This window comes from Coregonus clupeaformis, chromosome 8, assembly GCF_020615455.1.
Source record: "Coregonus clupeaformis isolate EN_2021a chromosome 8, ASM2061545v1, whole genome shotgun sequence".
NCBI lineage: Eukaryota > Metazoa > Chordata > Actinopteri > Salmoniformes > Salmonidae > Coregonus > Coregonus clupeaformis.
This window is the reverse complement of record NC_059199.1, coordinates 19,978,806-20,004,563: the sequence shown is the minus strand read 5'-3', so window position 1 is coordinate 20,004,563 and position 25,758 is coordinate 19,978,806. Positions and strand designations below refer to the sequence as shown.

General features: G+C 45.0%; 1 protein-coding gene across 1 annotated transcript in view; it reads right to left on the bottom strand.

Moving 5' to 3' along the window:
- LOC121571246 (serine/threonine-protein phosphatase 2A 56 kDa regulatory subunit beta isoform-like) overlaps nt 1-25,758 on the bottom strand; it is a 65,302-nt gene that overhangs the window by 16,785 nt on the left and 22,759 nt on the right. Inside the window, exons 2-6 of the mRNA XM_041882588.2 lie at nt 17,911-18,107; nt 17,350-17,451; nt 17,011-17,103; nt 16,725-16,855; nt 16,462-16,521 (exon numbers count right to left, since the gene is read on the bottom strand). Of these exons, the coding sequence (XP_041738522.1) occupies nt 16,462-16,521; nt 16,725-16,855; nt 17,011-17,103; nt 17,350-17,451; nt 17,911-18,107 (583 nt within the window). The remainder of the gene's footprint in view (nt 1-16,461; nt 16,522-16,724; nt 16,856-17,010; nt 17,104-17,349; nt 17,452-17,910; nt 18,108-25,758) is intronic.

Genomic DNA, 25,758 nt, shown 5'->3' with positions numbered 1-25,758 from the left:
TAGCTCAGCATTCAACACCATATTACCCTCCAAGCTCATCATCAAGCTTGAGGCCCTGGGTCTCAACCATGCCCTTTGCAATTGGGTCCAGAACTTCCTGATGGGCCGCCCCCAGGTGCTGAAGGTAGGAAACAACATCTCCACTTCGCTGATCCTCAACACTGGGGCCCCACAAGGGTGTGTGCACAGCCACCTCCTGTACTCCCTGTTCACACATGACTGCGTAGCCATGCACGCCTCCAACTCAATCATCAAGTTTGCAGACGACACAACAGTAGTAGGCTTGATTACCAACAACGATGAGACAGCCTACAGGGAGGAGGTGAGGGCTCTAGGAGTGTGGTGTCAGGAAAATAACCTCTCACTCAACGTCAAAAAAACTAAGGAGATGATCGTGGACTTCAGGAAACAGCAGAGGGAGTACCCCCCCTATCCACATCGACGGGAGAGCAGTGGAGAAAGAAAGGCTGAAGAAATTTGGCCTGTCACCTAAAACCCTCACAAACTTTTACAGATGCACAATTGAGAGCATCCTGTCGGGCTGTATCACCGCCTGGTATGGGAACTGAACTGCCCACAACCGCAGGGCTCTCCAGTGGGTGGCGCGGTCTGCACAACACATCACCGGGGGCAAACTACCTGCCCTCCAGGACACCTACAGCACCTGATGTCACAGGAAGGCCAAAAAGATAATCAAGGACAACTACCACCCGAGCCACTGCCTGTTCACCCCGCTATCATCCAGAAGGCGAGGTTAGTACAGGTGCATCAAAGCTGGGACCGAAAGACTGAAAAACTGCTTCTATCTCAAGGCCATCAGACTGTTAAACAGCCATCACTAGCACAGAGAGGCTGCTGCCTACATACAGACATGAAAATCACTGGCCACTTTAATAAATGGAACACTAGTCACTTTAATAATGCCACCTTAATAATGTTTACATATTTTGCATTACCCATCTGATTTGTATATACTGTATTCTATACTATCTATTGCATCTTAGCCTACAGTGCCTTACAAAAGTATTCATCCCCCTTGGCGATTTCCTATTTTGTTGCATTACAACCTGTAATTTAAATGGATCTTTATTTGGATTTCATGTAATGGACATACACAAAATAGTCCAAGTAAAAAAAAATAAAAAAAATTAATAACGGAAAAGTGGTGCGTGCACATGTATTCACCCCTTTTGCTATGAAGCCCCTCAATAAGATCTGGTGCAACCAATTACCTTCAGAATTCACAAAAAAAATATCCAAAACTTTGAACATCCTACGGAGCACCATTAAATCCATTATTTAAAAATGGAAAGAATATGGCACCACAACAAACCTGCCAAGAGAGGGCCGCCCACCAAAACTCACGGACCAGGCAAGGAGGGCATTAATCAGAGAGGCAACAAAGAGACCAAAGATAACCCTGAAGGAGCTGCAAAGCTCCACAGCGGAGATTGGAGTATCTGTCCATAGGACCACTTTAAGCCGTACACTCCACAGAGCTGGGCTTTACGGAAGAGTGGCCAGAAAAAAGACATTGCTTAAAGAAAAAAATAAGCAAACACGTTTGGTGTTCACCAAAAGGCATGTGGGAGACTCCCCAAACATATCGAAGAAGGTACTCTGGTCAGATGAGACTAAATTTGAGCTTTTTGGCCATCAAGGAAAACGCTATGTCTGGCGCAAACCCAACACCTCTCATCACCCCGAGAACACCATCCCAACAGTGAAGCACGGTGGTGGCAGCATCATGCTGTGGGGATGTTTTTCATCGGCAGGGACTGGGAAACTGGTCAGAATTGAAGGAATTATGGATGGCGCTAAATACAGGAAAATTCTTAAGGGAAACCTGTTTCACTCTTCCAGAGATTTGAGACTGGGACGGAGGTTCACCTTCCAGCAGGACAATGACCCTAAGCATACTGCTAAAGCAACACTTGAGTGGGGGGGGGGGGGTGAATGCAAGTTTTCAGTTTTTTGGTCTTATTTCTTATTTCAAAAAATATTTTGCATCTTCAAAGTGGTAGGCATGTTCTGTAAATCAAATGATACAAACCCCCCCAAAATCCATTTAAATTCCAGTTTGTAAGGCAACAAAATAGGAAAAATGTCAAGGGGGTGAATACTTTCGCAAGCCACTGTATGCCACTCATCTCATCCATATATTTATATATTCTTATTCCATTTCTTTACTTAGATTGTGTGTATTAGGTTTTTGTGTGGAACTGTTAGATATTACTTGCTAGATATTGCTGCACTGTCGGAACTAGAAGCACAAGCATTTCGCTACACTCGCAATAACATCTGCTATGTGACCAATACATGTGATTTGATTTGATTTGAAAACAGTTTTTTTTTTTATATTTGCAAATGTATATAAAAAAAAAAAGTATTCAGACCCTTTATTCAGTACTTTGTTGAAGCACCTTTGGCAGCGATTCCAGCCTCGAGTCTTCTTGGGTATAACACTACAAGCTTGTCACACCTGTATTTGGGGAGTTTCTCCCGTTCTTCTCTGCAGATCCTCTCAAGCTCTGTCTGATTGGATGGGGAGTGTAGCTGCACAGCTATTTTCAGGTCTCTCCAGAGATGTTCAATCGGGTTCAAGTCCAGGCTCTGGCTGGGGCACTCAAGGACATTCAGAGACTTGTCCCGAAGCCGCTCCTGCATTGTCTAGGCTGTGTGTTTAGGGTCGTTGTCCTGTTGGAAGGTGAACCTTCACCCCAGTCTGAGGTCCTGAGCACTCTGGAGCAGGTTTTCATCAAGGATCTCTCTGTACTTTGCTCCGTTCATCTTTCCCTCAATCCTGACTAGTCTCCCAGTCCCTGCCGCTGAAAAACATCCCCACAGCATGATGCTGCCACCACAATGCTTCACCGTAGGGATGGTGCCATGTTTCCTCCAGACGTGACGCTTGGCATTCAGGCCAAAGAGTTCAATCTTGGTTTCATCAGACCAGAGAGTCTTGTTCTTCATGGTCTGAGAGTCCTTTAGGTGCCTTTTAGACAAACTCCAAGTGGGCTGTCATGTGCCTATTACTGAGGAGTGGCTTCCGTCTGGCCACTGTACCATAAAGGCCTGACTGGTGGAGTGCTGCAGATATGGTTGTCCTTCTGGAAGGTTCTCCCATCTCCACAAAGGAACTCTGGAGCTCTGTCAGAGTGACCATCGGGTTCTTGCAAAAATACTAAAAACCTGTTTTCGCTTTGTCATTATGGGGTATTGTGTGTAGATTGATGAGGAAATGTTTTTATTTAATCCATTTTTGAATAAGGATGTAACGTAACAAAATGTGGAAAAAGTGAAGGGGTCTGAATACTTTCCGAATGCACTCTACATGATCAAATACAAATCTTAGAATCTACTATTAAAGACTACCAGAACCCACTGGATTCTCCAATTACATTGAATGAACTGCAGGAGAAAATACAAACCCTCCAACTAAAAAAAGGCCTGTGGTGTTGATGGTATCCTTATTGAAATGATAAAATATACAGACCAAAAATTCCAATTGGCTACACTTAAACTCTTTAACATCATCCTCAGCTCTGGCATCTTCCCCAACATTTGGAACCAAGGACTGATCACCCCAATCCACAAAAGTGGAGACAAATTTGACCCCAATAACTACTGTGGGATATGCATCAACAGCATCCTTGGGGAAATCTTCTGCATTATCATTAACAGCAGACTTGTTCATTTCCTCAGTGAAAATGATGTACTGAGAAAATGTCAAATTGGCTTTTTACCAAATTACCGTAGACAGACAACAAACTCACCCTGCACACTCTAATTGACAAACAAACAAAACAAAACAAAGACAAAGTCTTCTCATGCTTTGTTGATTTCAAAAAAGATTTTGACTCAATTTGGCATGAGGGTCTGCTTTACAAATTGATGGAAAGCAGTGTTGGCGGAAAAACATACGACATTCTAAAATCCATGTACACAAACAACAAATGTGCAGTTAAAATTGGCAAAAAACACACACATTTCTTTCCACAGGGCAGTGGGATGAGACAGGGATGCAGTTTGAGCCCCACCCTCTTCAACATTTATATCAACGAATTGGCAAGGGCACTAGAACAGTCTGCAGCACCCGGCCTCACCCTACTAGAATCTGAAGTCAAAGTCTACTGTTTGCTGATGATCTGGAGCTTCTGTCCCCAACCAAGGAGGGCCTACAGCAGCACCTAGACTTTCTGCACATATTCTGTCAGACCTGGACCCTGACAGTGAATCTCAGTAAGACAAAAATAATGGTGTTCCAAAGAAGGTCCAGTTGCCAGGACCACAAATACAAATTCAATCTATTCTAAACTATTCTAAAACAAATCCAATTTTGATAAACACCCACGTCTATTGGGTGAAATACCACAGCGTGCCATCACAGCAGCAAGATTTGTGACCTGTTGCCACAAGAAAAGGGCAACCAGTGAAGAACAAAAACCATTGTAAATACAACCATATTTACTTTATGTTTATTTATTTTCACTTTTGTACTTTAACTATTTGCACATCGTTACAACACTGTACAGTATATATCCATAATATGACATTTGACATGTCTCTATTCCTTTGGAACTTTTGTGAGTGTAATGTTTACTGTTCATTTTATATTGTTAATTTCACTTTTGTTCATTATCTATTTCACTTGCTTTGGCAATGTAAACGTATGTTTCCCATGCCAATAAAGCCCTTTGAATTGAATTGAAAGAGAGAGTGAGAGAGAGAGAGAGAGAGAGAGAGAGAGAGAGAGAGAGAGAGAGAGAGAGAGAGAGAGAGAGAGAGAGAGAGAGAGAGAGAGGGAGAGAGAGAGAGAGAGAGAGAGAGAGAGAGAGGGAGAGAGAGAGAGAGAGAGAGAGATACAGAGATACAGAGATAAATTGGGTGGGTAGAGGAGAACAAAAGGAGAGAGGTGGATAGAAAGAGAGAGGGGAATGGATAGAGGTGTGAAAGAATGAAAAAAAGAGGAGAGAATAATAGAAACAGCGAGGAGGAAGAGCAGGAGGAGAAAAAGAGGAGAGGAGGAAAAACGGATTAAGAAAGGATTAAGAAAAAAAGTGTCATCATATCTTGTCATCATCACCACATCTCTCTCTCCCTCTCTCTCTCTTCTCTCTCAATTTCAATTTCAATTCCATTTCAATTTAAGTGGCTTTATTGGCATGGGAAACATGTGTTTACATTGCCAAAGCAAGTGAAATAGATAATAAACAAAAGTGAAATAAACAATAAAAAATGAACAGTAAACATTACACTCACAAAAGTCCCAAAGGAATAAATACATTTCAAATATCGTAATATGTTTATATACAGTGTTGTAACGATGTGCAAATAGTTGAAGTACAAAAGGGAAAATAAATCAACATAAATATGGGTTCTAAATGTACAATGTTGTTTGTTCTTCACTGGTTGCCCTTTTCTTGTGGCAACAGGTCACAAATCTTGCTGCTGTGATGGCACAGTGTGGTATTTCACCCAATAGATATGGAAGTTTATCAAAACTGGATTTGTTTTCAAATTCTTTGTGGGTCTGTGTAATCTGAGGGAAATATGTGTCTCTAATATGGTCATACACTTGGCAGGGGGTTAGGAAGTGCAGCTCAGTTTCCACCTCATTTTGTGGGCAGTGTGCACATAGCCTGTTTTCTGTTGAGAGCCAGGTCTGCCTTTCTCAATAGCAAGGCACTGAGTCTGTACATAGTCAAAGCTTTCCTTAATTTTGGGTCAGTCACAGTGGTCAGGTATTCTGCCACTTTGCACTCTCTGTCTGTTTCGGGCCAAATAGTTTGCTCTGTTTTTTTGTTAATTATTTTCAATGTGTCAAGTATTTATCTTTTTGTTTTGTTTTCTCATCAAAAAGAACATAAACTTCAACATACCAATTAGGATCTGGCAAAAAAATACTTGAATCAGTTATAGAACCCATTGCCCTTTATGGTTGTGAGGTCTGGGGTCCGCTCACCAACCAAGAATTCACAAAATGGGACAAACACCAAATTGAGACTCTGCATGCAGTATTCTGAAAAAATATCCTCAGTGTACAATGTAAAACACCAAATAATGCATGCAGAGCAAAATTAGGCCGATACCCGCTAATTATCAAAGTCCAAAAAAGTCCTGTTAAATTTTAATTCTACAACCACCTAAAAGGATGTGATTCCCAAACCTTCCATAACAAAGCCATCACCTACAGAGAGATAAACTTGGAGAAGAGTCCCCTAAGCAAGCTGGTCCTGGGGCTCTGTTCAAACACAAACAGACCCCACAGAGCCCCAGGATAGCAACACAATTAGAGCCAACCAAATCATGAGAAAACAAAAAGATAAATACTTGACACATTGGAAAGAATTAACAAAAAAAACAGAGCAAACTAGAACGCTATTTGGCCCTACCTGACCACTGTGACTGACCCAAAATTAAGGAAAGCTTTGACTATGTACAGACTCAGTGCCTTGCTATTGAGAAAGGCCGCCGTAGGCAGACCTGGCTCTCAAGAGAAGACAGGCTATGTGCACACTGCCCACAAAATGAGGTGGAAACTGAGCTGCACTTCCTAACCTCCTGCCAAATGTATGACCATATGAGAGACACATATTTCCCTCAGATTACACAGACCCACAAAGAATTTGAAAACAAATCCAGGTTTGATAAACTCCCATATCTATTGGGTGAAATACCACACTGTGCCATCACAGCAGCAAGATTTGTGACCTGTTGCCACAAGAAAAGGGCAACCAGTGAAGAACAAACAACATTGTACATTTAGAAACCATATTTATGTTTATTTATTTTCCCTTTTGTACTTCAACTATTTGCATATCGTTACAACACTGTATATAGACATATTATGATATTTGAAATATCTTTATTCATTTGGAACTTTTGTGAGTGTAATGTTTACTGTTCATTTTTTATTGTTTATTTCACGTTTGTTCATTATCTATTTCACTTGCTTTGGCAATGTAAACATATGTTTCCCATGCCAATAAAGCCACTTAAATTGAAATGGAATTGAAATTGAAATTGAGAGAGAAGAGAGAGAGAGGGAGAGAGAGATGTGGTGATGATGACAAGATATGATGACACTTTTTTTCTTAATCCTTTCTTAATCCGTTTTTCCTCCTCTCCTCTTTTTCTCCTCCTGCTCTTCCTCCTCGCTGTTTCTATTATTCTCTCCTCTTTTTTTCATTCTTTCACACCTCTATCCATTCCCCTCTCTCTTTCTATCCACCTTTCTCCTTTTGTTCTCCTTTACACACCCAACGTTTCTCTTTCTCTCTCTCTCTCTCTCTCTCTCTCTCTCTCTCTCTCTCTCTCTCTCTCTCTCTCGTTATTTGTGTCTGTCTTCCATTTATCGTTTTTTGAAATCCTTTTATCGCCCTTTTTCTTCCCTTGTTTCCACTCTTCTTATTTGAGGACTGAAAGAGAGATATCTGCCTCTCTCTCTTGCTCTCTATCGCATCCCTCTCTAATCCTCCCTTTCTCATCCTCTCTCTTCTGTCTACGGCACCCCTCTATACCCCTCTATTTCATTCTCCCTCCCCTCCCGTCTCTTTCTCCCCACCCTCTCCCTCTCTCTCCCTTTCTTCTATCTATCAGTGAGTGTGTGGGTGGGTCTATAAATACTCAGTCAGCATCAACCTGAAGCCCACACCCCCTCCTTCTCCCAAAACATTGACTCACTCACTCCTTCACTTACTCCTTCACCCTCCCTCCCTCCATATCTCTATCTCTCAATCTTTCAGTCTCAGCATGAAGAAACCTTCTAAAATCAAACATCTGTTTTGTTGACTAGGGAGAAAGATAAACAGTGTGTGTGTGTGTGTGTCACTTGTTGTAAGGGAGAAAGATAAACTGTGTAGTGCAGGGATTGGGCAATTAGAGGCCCGCGGAACAATTTCCAAACTCACTCAGGGTCTCAACTGCACTTCCTAACCTCCTGCCCTGTGCCTGTAGCGAGTTGAAATAGTAGAATACACAAGGTGCAATTTTGGTTGTGCATCGAAATTTGGTTATGTCAGTCACTGACAGTCACTCAATTAGCCATGTCAGCTAACAATTTTAAGATTAGTAAGTTAGTCTAGCCAGCTATCTAAACTTGTAGTAATCATGGCCGAATACCAACCTGGGCCCTGACCTCCAGTAGCCCCCCAATGATTTTATTAGTCCCATATCATATTAACATGGCATAAGTCATGGCAAAAGGTGTAGAATTGCAGTAAATTAGCTTTAAAACTGCTCAAATGTTTCTCCACCCCATGTCAAAATGAATAGAACTGCAGGAAATTGCTATTTTTTTCTCTCTGTCTCATGGCTAAATTTTGAGAATTGCATGAAATTTGTTATAAAATTGCAATATTTCCTCTCCACGCCATGGCAAAATGTGTAGAATTGCAGGAAATTAACTTTAAAGATCCAATGCAGCTGTTTTTATCTCAATATCAAATCATTTCTGGGTTACAATTAAGTACCTTACTCTGATTGTTTTCAAACAAAATGGTAAATAAAAAATAGCTTCATAGCGAAGAGTAATTTCTCAAGTAAGAATTTTGCTAGGACTGTCTGGGAGTGGTCTGAGTGGGGAGGGGCTAACTGAAAACTAGCTGTTATTGGCAGAGACGTTTGGAACTCTCTTTCTCATTGGTCTATTAACTAATTTCACCAGGCAGTCCAAAACTCCAAACCACCCAAACAGGCTGAAATTTCAGGCATCATCATTTTAAAAATGTCACAGTATTGTTCCAACCTCATAGTGTGTAAATATATATATAAAACACAGGAAAATCAAGGTTTTGACTGCACTGGGCCTTTAAAGGGATAGTTCACACAAATGACCAGTATTAGCATTTTTCGCACTTGTCCAAATCATCCGAAAGTATCTACAATTGATTGTGAAGCTAAACAAAGTCACTTATAGAGGTTTTGAACATGATGTTTGAAAAATGCTAATATCTGTCCCATGACAAATGGGATTTGTTCCACAAATGCTAAAACGTTGACATATCTTGTACATAGACTACTTACAGATTAAGGAAACCAATGTGTCATTTTGTAATTTAGGTGAACTTTCCCTTTAAAACTAAACATTTTCTCTCCATCATTCAAGACATGAGCCAGTAAAAAGAATTGCCTGCGAGGTGGGGGGCACTCCAACCAAATCTTGCTTAGGGCCTCCAAAAGGTTAGGGCCGGCCCAGGCTACTGGTATAAAGCATTTCGTTAACAGAGTTAAGTATAGTTTAATTGCACAAATGGATTGATTGCACAAATCAGTTGACTGCATGTGTGAGTATAGATTTGGGTACGCAGATCCGCGAGTTCTGATTTTTTTTGTGGCCCCCACCCCCATCAAAGTTGCCCATCCCTGGTTTAGAGTGTAGAGGGGATGCACAGCTTCAATCCTCGAGGATGGCAATGTTGGCTGGTTTTCTTTATTTTTTATCAGAAATTGGTTTTCCCTTGGGGAAAGGTCTAGAGTCTGCACTCTCTAGACTAGAGTTCTTATTCAACATTTTAGTTTTTGCCCTAGCACTACACACCTGATTCCACTAATCAAAGGTTTACAGTTTTTTTCGATCGCTAACAAGCATTGTTCAATACTGCGGATACATGTGCAAAACTCTAAATACAGTTATCACAACAACACTCTATGTGGCAACCTGTGGATCATTTGTCATTGTTTTGACACAAAATGCATTAAATGACAACATCTTTCAAATTACATAAATACTTGTCTCACAAAAACACATTTACCAACAAAACTCTAGTTATCTACAGACCATTTTGCAAATGTTAAGATACCCTTATCAAAACTGTTAAACTCAAGTTCAAAAGCTACTGAACATTTTATTAGACTGCAATGTTTTACATTTCTACAGTAAAAGCAAAATAGAAAATAATAATAATAACTCTTAATTATTCACAGCTGATTTTCATTCTACATTATGTAACTGAAGACCTACCCAGGTGTTTTCCATTTTTGTGTCATTACCATCTCTACAAATGGGGACATCTTTGGAATATATTTTATATAAACATGGACCCAGCCAGAGATCGTGTAGTAGCTTACAGAGGTGGAAGAGTTGCCTGGAGAGGCAGAGGATTACGTATCTGTGGTGGAAGACAACTGAGGGGATTACGTATCCGTGGTGGAAAACGATTGAGGGGAAGACCCAGAGTTTTAGTGTCAGATGAGATTAGGGCTACAATCATTGATCATGTTGTCAATCATGGTCTATCAATGAGAGATGCTGGTCTCAGAGTGCAGCCAAATTTGCAACGCTCAACTGTGTCATCTATTATAAGAATCTTCCAGCAAACTAACTGGTAAGATATGCATTCTGCATGGGCATCTAACTGTACTGAATATTACTGTAGAGTAGTAAATCGAGCAAAAGCTCTCCAAACCACTTGTGTGTAATTATTTCTGTTTTAGGACCCAACGGTTACCAAATGGAGGGGGGTAGGATTTTCTCTGCTCAGCAGGAAGCTGTAATTGTTGACATGGTCATTAGCAACAATGCCATAAAACTCAGAGAAATTCAAGAGAGAGTGTTGGCAGACAAAAATTCATTTCAAAACGTTGAAAGTGTAAGCATGACAACCATTGCTAGAGTCTTGACAAAGCATCATATCAGCATGAAGCAGGTGTACACTGTTCCCTTTGAGAGGAACTCTGATCGTGTCAAGGAACTCCGGTACCAATATGTGCAGGTAAGATGTCTATATCCTGTAATACAGTACTGTTTTTACTGTAAACAAAACCCACCAGAGCACTGCACACTCAGCAGTGATTTCAGTTACAGTATACTGTAATGCAAACTACTGTTATAGAATAACTGTTATGTTGCCCTGTGGATTTACAATATTTTAGAGTGTCATGGAGCTTGAAGCCAGGCCAACACCGCACATGTTCGTCTTTGTGGTGAGGCTGGTATTAACATGGTGGAAGGAATGTGATTGGGAAAAGAGCAACAGTGAATGTTCCGGGCCAGAGGGGTGCCAACATCACAATGTGTGCCGTAATATCCTCTGAAGGATTGCTGTTACATAAACCACTAATTGGGCCATACAACACAGTGCGCCTCATTTCATTCATGGATGACCTCTATGGAAGGCTTTTGCCAGGTGAAGAAAGAGGGCAAGTCAGAAGAAATATGGAAACCTGGGTGATTGTATGGGACAATGTGACATTTCACTACTCCCATGCAGTCACAGAGTGGTTTGCAGCCCATCCCGGGATGGTGTCACTTTTCCTCCCCCCTTACTCTCCCTTCCTCAACACCATAGAATAATTATTTTCCTCATGGAGGTGGAAAGTTTATGACCATGATCAAATGTCACTCTTGGATGCAATGAATGCAGCATGCCTGGATATCTCTCCAAAAGATTGCCAGGGATAGATCAGGCATGCAAATAGATTATTTCCTAGGTGTATTGCGCGAGAGGCCGCACGGTGTGATGTGGATGAGAACTTGTGGCCCAATGCAGCAGACAGGGTTCACTAGCATTGTTGTCACGACTTCCGCCGAGGCTGCCTCCCCTCCTTGTTCGGGCAGGTTTCGGCATTCGTCATCACTGGCTTACTAACCACTGCCACCCCAATTATCATCATCACATTTGTCTTGTCTTGTCAATCACACACACCTGGTTCTAATCCCCTCATTAGTCTGTGTATAAGTGTTCCCTCTGCCCCCCTTGTCCTTGTGGGTGATTGTTTGAATGTGAGAGTAGTGTAGCTCGTGGAGCTACTCATACCATTTTGTTGCCAGGGTAGATGATTCCCCTGTGTCTATGTATTGTATGGAGATACTGTTACAGTGTACTGCCAGGGTAGATAGTTTCCCCTGTGCCTGTTTCGTTTGTCGCTATTCCAGTGTATTTTGTGTAACGAAGGAATAAACTCTGTATTCGGTGACTACCCTCCTGCGCCTGACTCCTTCCATCACACGCATCACAGAATCACCCACCTGCTATGGAGTCAGCGGGAGAAGAGCGCATGCCTGAAGTCGTGGCACGAGTCCAGGAACATTCCCCGATGCTGGCCAGCGTGGGGGAAGCGATGGATCGGGTTCTTCAGGTCGTCCAACGCCTGGAGAGGACAGGACCCGATTTGTCAACACCAGCTGGTCAACCGGATCCAGCCACCTACACCCCAGCACCCAGAGGGATCCAGATATCCCAACCACGGGCGTTCGATGGGACGGTGGCGCTCTGCCAAGGATTCCTCCTCCAACTAGAGCTTTACTTCTCCAGCATCAGGCTGGCGCCATCGGAGCGGGAGAAGGTGTCCGTCCTCGTTTCCTCCCTCTGTGGGAAAGCCCTGGAGTGGGCCAACGCGGTGTGGAACGAAGGAGGAGCCGCGTTGGAGGACTACGGGGAGTTCGCTCGCCTCTTCCGGGTGGTCTTCGATCACCCGCCCGAGGGTCGATAGGCGGGCGAGCGGCTGGTCCACCTGAGGCAGGGGACGAGGACCGCGCATGACTTCGCGTTGGAGTTTCGGACTCTGGCAGCGGGGTCCAGGTGGAACGAGCGGGCCTTGATCGACCATTTCCGTTGCCATCTGCGGGAGGATGTCCGATGGGAGCTAGCCTGCCGGGACACCATGTTGTCCTTCACGAGACTGGTGGACATGGCCATTCGTTTGGACAACCTGCTGGCAGCTAGAGGACGTCCTGGTAGGGGTCTGCCCGTTTCCACCCCGGACGACTCGGCTCCCGAGCTGATGGAGCTGGGTGGAGCCGCTGTCCGAGAGAGCGGAGGAAGAAAGCGACAGTGCCACTCTGGTGGCACGAAGGGACAGTACACCACACGTCGTAGTCAACGTTCTTTTGGGCCTGGAGGCGGCAGGCAGGGCACTCTCGCATCACACTAGGTATCGAACACCCACACTTGTTCAGAGCCCTCTGCTGCGCACTGTACCCTACCTATCCACTTTCCCGATCACATGGTAGTTCCCCAGTGTAAGGCGCTAGACGATTCAGGCGCAGCTGGGAACTTTATGGCCAAGGCATTTCATTGGTTCCCATATCCATTCCACTCCCCATCAGAGCACTTGATAGTCGACCATTGGGGTCCGGGTTTGTTACGGAAGTCACTATACCAGTCACCATGATCACCCAGGAGACACATTGTGAGCAGGTTATTTTTTTCGATTATTGAGTCTCCTGCTTTCCCTGTGGTATTAGGTATCCCTTGGCTAGCACTCCACAACGACGCAGAGGGCTCTCACGGGGTGTTCGCGAGAGTGTCAAGGTAGGTGTCTAGGTGTTTCCATTGGTACAACCATGGTGGAAAGTCCAGACGGTACCTCCACCGTGCGTATTCCCCCCGAATACCTCGATTTGGCGCACGCGTCTAAATTACCACCTCATCGGGCGGGGGATTGCGCGATATACCTTCGGGTAGACGCTGTACCTCCCAGGAGTCATGTGTGCCCGCTGTCGCAGGCTGAAACGGAGGCTTTGGAAACATACATCACCGAGTCCCTCGGCCAGGGGTATATACGTCCCTCCACTTTACCCGCCTCCTCAAGTTTCTTCTTTGTGAAGAAGAAAGACGGCGGTCTGTGCCCGTGCATTGATTATCGATCACTGAACAGGGAGACGATTAGATTTAGTTATCCTCTCCCCCTCTTTCCTTCAGTGATTGAGTCAATGCATGGGGCGCGCTTCTTCACTAAGCTAGATCTCAGGAGTGCATACAACCTGGTGCGTGTTCGGGAGGGGGATGAGTGGAAGACAGCATTCAGCACAACCACAGGGCATTATGAATACCTGGTGATGCCCTACGGTTTGATGAATGCTCCATCCGTCTTTCAGTCCTTTGTGAACAAGGTGTTTCGGGACATGCTTGGTCGCGGTGTGGTGGTCTACATCGATGACATCCTGGTGTATTCCACTACGTGCGCTGAGCATGTGTCCCTGGTTCGCAAAGTGCTGTTAGAAAATGACCTTTATGCCAAGGCAGAGAAGTGTATGTTTTTCCAGCAGTTTGTCTCCTTCCTCGGATACCGCATTACCACCTCAGGTGTGGAGATGGAGGGAGATCGCATTTCAGCCGTGCGTAATTGGCCGACTCCAAACACGGTTAAGGAGGTGCAGCGCTTCCTTTGCCAACTACTATCAGAGGTTTATCCGGGGTTTTGGCAAGGTCGCAGCTCCCATTACATCCCTGTTGAAGGGTGGGCCTGGTCTGCTGAGGCTGACCTTCAGGAGACTGCGGGGTCTGTTCACCTCAGCCCCGGTACTGGCCCACCCTGATCCATCACTACCGTTCGTAGTAGAGGTGGATGCGTCCAAGGTAGGGATAGGCGCTGTCCTGTCCCAACACTCAGGCACCCAAGCTCCGCCCCTGCCTGTGCCTTCTTCTCTAAGAAGCTCAGCCCGGCGGAGCAGAACAACGACGTTGGTGATCGGGAGCTGTTGGCTGTTGTCCGAGCTTTGACCGTGTGGAGGCATTGGCTCGAAGGAGCGAAACACCCTTTCCTCGTCTGGACGGACCACCCTAACCTGGAGTACATCCGGGCAGCGAGGAGGCTGAATCCTCGCCAGGCCAGGTGGGCCCTATTCTTCACCCGGTTTGATTTTACACTATCATACATTCCGGGCACGAAGAACGTGAACGTACTGTCCCAGCTGTATGACACAGAGGAGAGGCCCAGAGACAACACCCCCATACTCCCGGCCTCCACACACGTCACCCTCCTCTGGTCACCCAGGTATCGGTCATACAGCGCGCTGCTTGATCGGAAAGTACTGGTGGCCTACCTTGGCTAAGGACGTGAGGGTGTACGTCTCCTCCTGCTCGGTGTGCGCCCAGAGTAAGGCACCTAGGCACCTCCCAGTGGGTAAGTTACAACCTTTACCAGTTCCACAACGACCATGGTCTCACCTTAGTATAGATTTTTTGACCGATCTTCCCCTCTCCCAAGGTAACACCACCATCCTAGTCATTGTGGACCGCTTTTCCAAGTCCTGCCGCCTCCTTACTCTGCCCAGTCTCCCCACGGCCCTGCAGACTGCGGAGGCCCTGTTTACTCACGTCTTCTGGCACTACGGGGTGCCAGAGGATATAGTGTCCGACCAAGGTCCCCAGTTCACGTCCAAGGTCTGGAAGGCATTCATGGAACGTCTGGGGGTCTCGGTCAGCCTGACCTCAGAGTTCCACCCCGAGTCAAATGGGCAGGTGGAATGGGTAAATCAGGATGTGGGTAGGTTCCTGCGGTCCTACTGCCAGAACCGGCCGGGGGAGTGGTCGGTATTCTTGCCATGGGCAGAATATGCCCAGAACTCTCTCCGACACCATTCCAATGTGTTTTAGGTTACCAACCGGTTCTGGCACCGTGGCACCAGAGCCAGACCGAGGCTCCTGCGGTGGATGACTGGTTTCGGCACGTGGAGGAGGCGTGGGACGCTGCCCACATTCACCTCAGAAGGCCAACGCTGACCGTCACTGCATTTAGGCCCCGGTCTTCGTACCGGGGGATCGGGTCTGGCTCGCGACCCGGAATCTGTCCCTCTGCCTGCCCTGCCGGAAGCTGAGCCCGCTGTTTGTGGGGCCGTTCAAAGTCCTGAGGAGAATCAACGAGGTCACTTATAGGTTGTTACTCCCCCCTGATTACCGTATTGAGGACATTCTATACAGTACAGGTTTGCCACGCGTCCTCCTGGACGTCCCCGAGGCTGGGGTCGGCGCGCTGCTGGAGCTGCGCGTCAAGGGGGGGTACTGTCACGACTTCCGCCGAGGCTGCCTCCCCTCCTTGTTCGGGCAGGCTTCAGCGTTCGTTGTCACCGGCTTACTAACCACTGCCGCCCCAATTATCATCATCACATTTGTCTTGTCTTGTCAATCACATACACCTGGTTCTAATCCCCTCATTAGTCTGTGTATAAGTGTTCCCTCTGCCCCCTTGTCCTTGTGGGTGATTGTTTGAGGACATTCTATACAGTACAGGTTTGCCACTCTTATGTAAAAATGACTGTTGGTTCATCTAAAAAAATATGATATTAAAGACAAATTGACACATTTTAGCTGTTTTGTAGGTCATGATATTATGAATGACAAAGTGTGCATGTCGTGAGAGACTGTTAGCTTTTATTTGGTAGAAAGATTTGCTTTTGTGACATATAGGATGTGCATTGCCAAGTTGCATGTTGTTTTGATAACTGTATTTAGAGTTTTGCACATGTATCCGCAGTATTGAACAATGCTTGTTAGCAATCGAAAAAAAACTGTAATAATGACTTGATTAGAGGAATCAGGTGTGTAGTGCTAGGGCAAAAAACTAAAATACGCACCACTTTAAGTCTCCAGGAACAGGAATAAGAAACAATGCTCTAGAGAGTGCATAGACCTTTCCCAAAGGGAAAACCAATCAGGGACATGTATTGATCTAACAGAACTTGAGGGCCTGCACCCCATAGAGGGTAAAGAGTGTGTGATACAAGATGATACACACCTGCCCAGAATCTCCAGTAGCTCTGCCACACCGTTGAAGTGCTCAGTCTCATAGATAAACCTGGAAGAACAGAGACAGGTCACACAAACGCATAATTTGCAATATTTCAATTTGTGTGTGTGTGTTGGGTTTACGTGTGAGTCTGCATGAGTGTCTGTGTGAGTTTGCACGTGAGTGAGTGTGTGAGTATGTACATGCGTGCGTGTCTGCCTGAGCGTGTGTGTGTGTGTGTGTGTGTGTGTGTGTGTGTGTGTGTGTGGTACCTGAGGAAGATATTGTTGATCTGTTTGCGTATGTACGCCCGCAGGCCGAGCAGTTTGCCGTAGACACGATGCAGGATGGTCTTGAGGTACTCTCTCTCCCTCGGATCTTCACTGTCAAACAATTCCAACAGCTACACACACACACACACACACACACACACACACACACACACACATACAGACAGGCACACACAGAGAAAGAGAGATAAATGATCAAAATGCAGACATAGAGAACCCAGAGAGTCTGAGTAATACACAAACAGAGACAGAAGAAATAGCTTTTTACCTGAAGAACAAACTTCTGGTCGACATAGCGTTTGGCCATGGAGGGCTGGAAGTCTGGGCTCTCCAGGAAACGCAGAAAGAACTCATACACCAGCTGAGAAAACAGACACACAGAGAACACACACACACACACAGTTAAGACAGAGTTAAGACTGAGGATGATACATGGAATCATCTTCACAGATATAGATTTCAAGTCTGTTACTAATCGTATGACTGCCCGTGTTTGTGTGTGTGTGTGTGTGTGTGTGTGTGTGTGTGTGTGTGTGTGTGTGTGTGTGTGTGTGTGTGTGTGTGTGTGTGTGTGTGTGTGTGTGTGTGTGTGTGTGCATGCGTGTACCTGCAGGTGTGGCCAGGAGGCCTCTAGAGTGGGTTCATCCTCCTCCGGGTCAAACTCTGGGTTCTCACTGGGAGGTAACGTCCTGAAGATATTCACTGAGATCTAAAAGAGGATAGAGTGATGGAGGGATGGAAGGAGGAGAGGAGAGGAGACGAGATGAGAGGTGGAGAGGTGGAGAGGTGGAGAGAGGAGAGGTGGAGGGAGGAGGAAAGGAAAAGGAGGAAAAATAAGAGAATAGAAACTTCATAACCCTTTCTCTTTTCTCAAACGCTATCTATCTATTTCCTTTGTCCTGTCCCTCTCTTCCTCTCCTCCCTCTTTCTCTCTCCTTCAACCAATCCTTTATTTTAGTTTACACTCCAGTTGAAGAGGTCTTTACATCTCCCCACCTCCTCTCATCCCTCCATCTCTCCCTTTCTCCAATCTTCTACTCCTCTCTATCCCTTCTCCACCCCCTTTCCTCTCCTATTCTCCCCCCTCTCCCTCCCTCCATCCCTCTCTCCTCTCACACTCTCTTCTCCCTACCGCCTCCCCCTCCCTCCCTCTCTCCATCTCTCTCACCATCTTAATAGCCTCTGGGTAGAGTGGCTCTATCAGAACTCCTCTGCTTGTAGCAACAGACTCCACCAGTTCGTTGAGCGCAGCTCGTTTGATCTCTTTCCCCTTCAGGTCTGCCACACAGTCCAGGAAGTCAAAGAGGACGCAGCACTGCTGCAGCTTCTTACAGAACAGGTCATGGAGCTCTGCCACAGGGGCATCTGGGGAGGGATGGAGAGAGGGACGGTGAGAGGGATGGAGAGAGGGACGGTGAGAGGGATGGAGAGAGGGACGGTGAGAGGGATGGAGAGAGGGACGGTGAGAGGGATGGAGAGAGGGACGGTGAGAGGGATGGAGAGAGGGACGGTGAGAGGGATGGAGAGAGGGACGGTGAGAGGGATGGAGAGAGGGACGGTGAGAGGGATGGAGAGAGGGACGGTGAGAGGGATGGAGAGAGGGACGGTGATAGGGATGGAGAGAGGGACGGAGAGAGGGATGGAGAGAGGGACGGTGAGAGGGATGGAGAGAGGGACGGTGAGAGGGATGGAGAGAGGGACGGTGAGAGGGATGGAGAGATGGACGGAGAGAGGGATGGAGAGAGGGACAGGTTAAACACACAACACTCCTGCAAACAGTCAAAACCTTTTCAACCAACAGGCTGCACCTTTTGATCACATCAAGGTAACACAAAACCCTTGAACTAAATGTTCAAAGTCTAAATGTTCAAAAGTGTACATCCATCCCTCTTCCTCTTTGCACCTCTCCAACCCTCTCCCCCAACCCTCCTTCCCTCTCACAGGGCTCTACGCTGACCTTTTTTATAAGGAGCATGTGTTGAAAAATTGTTGGAAAATGTAGGCGCACAAAACAAAAAATAGGAGCACAATGAAAAATATTTTAGATATTAACGCTAGAATCCACCCAAAAATGTGCCTCACTGATGCTCCTAAATAGAACTTCCAGGTCGCACAGCAAAATATTTAGGTGCATATGCGAGTAAAATGGTCGAACTGTAGAGCTCTGTCTCACCCCTCCATCCTTTTCTCCCTCCTCTCTCCCTCCATCCATTCCTCTCTCTCCCTCCATAGTCAGACTATGAAGGAGAAATCTAATCCGTTTTTAATGGAGAGTAATTGTATGAAGAAGAGCCGAACTAGGAACCAGAAAGAACAGATCGAGAAAGGGAGGGAAAAGAGAGAGAAAGAGAAAGAGAGAGAGAGAGAGAGAGAGAGAGAGAGAGAGAGAGCGAGAGAGAGAGAGAGAGCAAGGGAGTATGACTACAGTAGGGATGGGCAACTGGCGGCCCACTGAGGCCCTCGAGTCGATTTTCAAAAACGGGGGGCCCGACCTCAGTCTGGGTCTCAACTTACTGTTGAGAATTAGAATAGTATAATACATAATATGCAATTAAAAAATGTGGTTGTGCATCAGCAGTTTTTCTCTTGTTACAGTATGTCAGTCACTGACAGTCACTCAATTAGCCATGTCAGCTAACAATGTTTTAATTGGTAAGTTAGAACTAGTAATCATGGCCAACTAGTAATCATGGCCAAATATCGACAGGGCACGCAAGGCACATGCCCAGGGGCCCTGACCTCCAGGGGGCCCCAATTGATTTTGTTAGTCACTCTCACTCAGATATCATATTAACATGGCATAAGTCATGGCAAAATTAGTAGAATTGTATGAAATGTGTTATAGAATTGCAAAAATGTCTCTCCACCCCATGGCAAAATATGTACTTTAACATGTCCTTTAAATGTACTAAAACATTTATCTGCGCCATCAAGACACGGGCCAGTAAAATGTTAAAAAGGTAAGGGCCAGCCCTGCATTTAGTTAAGTAGTTTAACTGCACAAATATATTTATTGCACAAATCACTTGACTGCATGTGTGGGTATTGATGTGGGTACGCAGACCCGCGAGCCACTGCATCGCGTCATGATGACTTCACATTTTTTGTGGCCCCCATCCCCATCAAAGTTGCCCATCCCTGGGCTACAGTATTAAGGAAAGGAATTGTGCCCATAGGCCTGTTCAAAAGTAGTGGACTATATAGGGAATAGGGTATCATTAAGGATACAGGAGGAGGGGGCGGTAGGGAAAGGGGTGAAGAGAGAGGGGGAGCGAACTAGAATAAGAGAGAGAGAGAGAGAGAGAGAGAGAGAGAGAGAGAGAGAGAGAGAGAGAGAGAGAGAGAGAGAGAGAGAGAGAGAGAGAGAGAGAGGGAGAGAGAGAGAGAGAGAGATTTACACAGGGTTCTACATGGAACCCAAAAGAGTTCTACCTGGAACCACAAAGGGTTATCCTATGGGGACAGCCGAAGAACCCTTTTGGAACCCTTTTTTGTAAGTGTACATATTGTAGCTTCCGGAGCACAGTGGCAGAAAAATATAAATTAAATTGGAGACAGTGAGTTTGTGGAAACATGGATGGAGAGAGAGGGAGAGAGAGGGAGAGAGAGAAAGAGAGAGCTAGAGAGCAAAAGGGCAGGAGAGAGAAATAATGTGAAAAAGACAGGGAGTTTAAAGGTGTGCAGACATCTTTAAGGGGCAGACATGAAGAAGCATCACTGATTCAGACACCCGGCAACACACACACACACACACACACACACACAGACAGACAGAGCTAAATATAGTACTGCCACAGAGAGAGGGAGAAGAGAGAGATGGGGGAAAGGGCGAGAGAGAGAGAGAGAGAGAGAGAGAGAGAGAGAGAGAGAGAGAGAGAGAGAGAGAGAGAGAGAGAAGGGAGAGGTATACTGGGTTAAAGGATGACATCATCTCTGTTGCTCTTCTGTCTCTCACTCTCTTTCCCCTTCCTCCCTCCATCTCCCTGGGTACCTCTCCTCCATCCATCCCTCCCTCCCTTTCTTTCTCCTTCTCTCTGTGGCTTTCTAAATGAGATGAGCAACTACTGCTCTTGTCTTTAAATAACACTTTTTCTGTTTTGGCTGTGTGTGTGTGTGTGTGTGTGTGTGTATGTATGTGTGTGTGTGTGTGTGTGTGTGTGTGTGTGTGTGTGTGTGTGTGTGTGTGTGTGTGTGTGTGTGTGTGAGTGTGACGACGAAACGCTCTATTTTAGCTGCCACCCTCCTCCCTCTCTCTCTCACTGTCTAACCTCACCCACATTATGACGCAGTGAGAGAGAGAGAATGAGAAAGGGAGAGAGAGAGAGAGAGGGAGAGAGAGAAAGAGACAGAGAGAGACAGAGTCAGAGGTAAAGAGAGATAGACAGAGAGAGAGAGAGAGAGAGAGAGAGAGAGAGAGAGAGAGAGAGAGAGAGAGAGAGAGAGAGAGAGAGAGAGAGAGAGAGAGAGAGAGAGAGATAGAGAAGATATAGAATCATAATTTCTTTATTATGTCCCTTTCGGGAAATGGTGTCTTGCATCTCAACACAGCATCACCACATAAGAGACAATTCGAAATGTACTGGGCTGGGGTGGGTCTAAGTTTTTTTTTGCTTTGGGGAGGGATGTGTGGTTTTTTATTGGGCACAGAGGAGGTTTTTCCCTGGTTTACATTGTCCCTTTTGCAGGTTTTACTATATAATTTCTTCCATCCTAGTCACATTTCCTCATCTACTTGCATGCACCGCACCTATATCAAGGTGTTTTGGTACATCCCTTATGCACTATGCTTTTGTGTGCGCTAACTATTACTATACCACCAGGTCAATATGGTCTACCAGTCTAACTGTCTATCCTGCCCTCTATCCACCATTCATAGTGACAATAGTGGTAGGTGGATCGTATATGTCCAGATCTGCAATAGGCTAACTAGCATTCATACCACACATAAAATCATTCAAAGCTGCACCAGTTTTCAATATGACAAGAACAAATAGGAATAGCTGATAGACAGAGGAGAGGCCAGGTGCGTCATTGCGCATGAAAGATCCCCTATTGATCTTTTTGACAAGACAATAATCCTACCTAGACTAACATACAACTACACAATGCAATGAATAATTGCGTTATTGTTTTCAAGTGAGTACAAAATTCTACTCTAGGCTGCAGTGAAAATGTACTTTGAATAATGGCGCAAAAGCCCTGTGATTTGAATGTTTCATTCCATTTGAATCACTCGATAAGGTCTAGAAAGGGACAGTAGCAGGCCGGTCTGGCTGTATTTTTACTTCTGATACTGAGATATGCTGTCTGTTGCGGATCATCATTCTCCCAAGTCGTCCTATAATAATGTGACCACATAAACTGCGTTTACACAGGCAGCCTAATTCTGATATTTTTTCCACTAATTAGTCTTTTGACCAATCACATTATACATTTTCACATCATATCTTTTTCAGAGCTGATTTGAATGGTCAATAGACCATTTAGGGAAAAAAATACCATAATTGCGCTGCCTGTGTAAACACAGCCATATCCTCCCAGCAGGCCCAGTTATTAAGGAAAGCTTAGTAATCTCCAATCCGTACGTCTACTCCTCGCACACCTAGAACCTAACTCTTTAATATAGCCTAAAGATTTGTCATTTAACTTTTACCTTTTATATGTGGCATAAACACAACCAGTCACAATGTTTTAATCTGATTAGGCTACTTCAAAAGTCTCCTGTAGGCTACCTGCGCACGTTCGTCCAAAATATAATTACAGCATTAAAAACTGTGTAGCAGCCATTTGATAAATGGAAAGAAACATCTGTTACAAAACACCAAAAGGTTTAATGACATTTGGAGATTGTCAAACCAAGCCTTCGATACTGGATAGGCCTACATGGTAGGGAGGGATGTATTTTATGTTTGTCGAGATTAACAGAAGTTAGGTTTCCCTTCATTTGGCAACAGATTTTCATGTGAATATTCAAAAATCCACATAAAGAAAATATTTGAATTTTCCCACCAATGGTGTGTTTCCACCAAACAGACTTGTTGCGGATAACAATCAGTGCGTGATAACATAGTGCACACAAAATGTACTTTTTCGCTTACGTTAGCAGATGTGCCTACACAGATGTGCCTACACTGGTCTTGGCACTTGCGCTCTAGCCAACACTCGCAGATACAGTGCGGGTAGGCTAGTCTACATGATGACATTATTATGGCATCCAAGCAGTCAAGCATCTATCATCATGTCACCAGAATTAGACACTCAATATTTATTGGAAAGGAGCATTAAGATCACCGTGCACTTTCACCACCCTGTGAAGTTCATCATATGTTATTTAATCTGTAGCCTGTTTGCTTATGGCTGTATACAGTTCATTGAGTGCGGTCTTAGTGCCAACATCAGTTTGTGGTGGTAAATAAAAAAAATGTATTTAGTCAGCCACCAATTGTGCAAGTTCTCCCACTTAAAAAGATGAGAGAGGCCTGTAATTTTCATCATAGGTACACGTCAACTATGACAGACAAAATGAGAAAAGAACATCCAGAAAATCACATTGTAGGATTTTTAATGAATTTATTTGCAAATTATGGTGGAAAATAAGTATTTGGTCAATAACAAAAGTTTCTCAATACTTTTGAGAAACTTACTTACAGAAAACGACCTGTGTCATTGCCAACAAAGGGTATATAACCCTTTGTTGGCAATGACACAGGTCAAACGTTTTCTGTAAGTCTTCACAAGGTTTTCACACACTGTTGCTGGTATTTTGGCCCATTCCTCCATGCAGATCTCCTCTAGAGCAGTGATGTTTTGGGGCTGTCGCTGGGCAACACAGACTTTCAACTCCCTCCAAAGATTTTCTATGGGGTTGAGATCTGAAGACTGGCTAGGCCACTCCAGGACCTTGAAATGCTTCTTACGAAGCCACTCCTTCGTTGCCCGGGCGGTGTGTTTGGGATCATTGTCATGCTGAAAGACCCAGCCACGTTTCATCTTCAATGCCCTTGCTGATGGAAGGAGGTTTTCACTCAAAATCTCACGATACATGGCCCCATTCATTCTTTCCTTTACACGGATCAGTCGTCCTGGTCCCTTTGCAGAAAAACAGCCCCAAAGCATGCTTCACAGTAGGTATGGTGTTCTTTGGATGCAACTCAGCATTCTTTGTCCTCCAAACACGACGAGTTGAGTTTTTACCAAAAAGTTCTATTTTGGTTTCATCTGACCATATGACATTCTCCCAATCCTCTTCTGGATCATCCAAATGCACTCTAGCAAACTTCAGACGGGCCTGGACATGTGCTGGCTTAAGCAAGGGGACACGTCTGGCACTGCAGGATTTGAGTCCCTGGCGGCGTAGTGTGTTACTGATGGTAGGCTTTGTTACTTGGGTCCCAGCTCTCTGCAGGTCATTCACTAGGTCCCCCCGTGTGGTTCTGGGATTTTTGCTCACTGTCTCTGTGTTTTCTCTAGCAGGAGGTAAGCTTGGCTTCTTATATGGTGTTGAGTAAAGCTTAAACCATGTATTTAGATTGTAGGTAGGTATTGTAGGTAGGTATTGTAGTTAGGTATTGTAGGTAGTTTATTTAGGTAGTTATTGTAGGTTATTGTAGGTAAGTTTTGTATTCGGCGGTGCCCGGTGAAGCACGAGGCTAGCTAACCCACTACCTGGACCAATAAAGCTAGCTAGCTAGCGGGTAGCTACTGGTAACTTTTAACAACTGTGGATAGTTGTTTCCAATGTTATTTCACGCTTAAGAGTACCTGTAATTAAGCCAGCTAGCTACCTACCATTCAGCTGTTTTTCTAACCTCATTATCTGAGGCATTAACGTTAGGTAGTTAGTAGCTACTGTACTTAATTACAGCTACTGATTGCAGAAGACCAATGTATTCTTGTCTGCCACCCAGACAGCTGGCGTCGGGTAAGTTTGGCTTTATACATAGCTTGGGCTTTGTCGAGTAGGGCTTAAACTATGTATTTAGATTGTAGCTAGGTATTGTATGTAGGCATCGTGGGTTGTTGTGGGTAGTTATTGCATGTAATTATTGTAGGTTAGCATTGTATTCGGCGGTGCCGGGTGTAGCACGAAGCTAGCTAGCTAGCTAACTCACCTCCTGGACTAGCTGGCGAGTAGCTATTAGCAACGGTAGCAACTAAATACAATATCCTTTTAGCCAGCTACATTTGTTCGCAGCGCCGCCGTTTTTCAAAACAAAGTCAACACAGCAGCCATTGCTAGCTAGCCAACACGACCAGCTAGCTGTACTGTAGCAGCTAAATACAATATATTTGTGCTAGCTAGCCAACGTTTAATTATTGCTGCGTTATGAAAGGAACTAGACACGGACACGAATTATCTGTTTAGTGTGTTAACACACTATTGGTAGTTTGTTGTAACCAAGTATTGGTGCTAAACTGTGTGTTATTGGATGCTAGCATGCTAGTTAGCTATGGCGTCATAGTTAGCTAGCTGAATAAAGTAAGTTGAGTCTATTCCTTGAAACATTGAACCGCTGTAGTTTACAACAATTCTAATTTCTAAAGTGGAAGTTGGGAGAGTTTTATTCGGGTGGTTCAGTGAAACAATTATAGTTTCTGAGGTGGAAGTTGGGAGAGTTATATTTGGGAGTTTTTGGTGAGGGAGGCCGTACTCTCTCCTTTCCCAGATGTTTAGTTCATTTCATTCCGATCTCCTCTACATTATTGTAGCCTTTTGCTACAGCCTGTCAACTATGCCTCTGCCTATCCCTGTTCTCTCCTCTCCGCACAGGCTACACAAACGCCTCACACCGCGTGGCTGCTGCCTCTCTAACCTGGTGGTCCCTGCACGCACCACACACCTGGAGTTCCAGGTCTCAGGCAGCCTCTGGAACTGCCGTTCTGCTGCCAACAAGGCTGACTTCATCCCAGCCTATGCTACCCTCCAGTCCCTCGACTTCCTGGCGCTGACGGAAACATGGATTACCACTGAAAACACTGCTACTCCTACTGCTCTCTCCTCGTCTGACCATGTGTT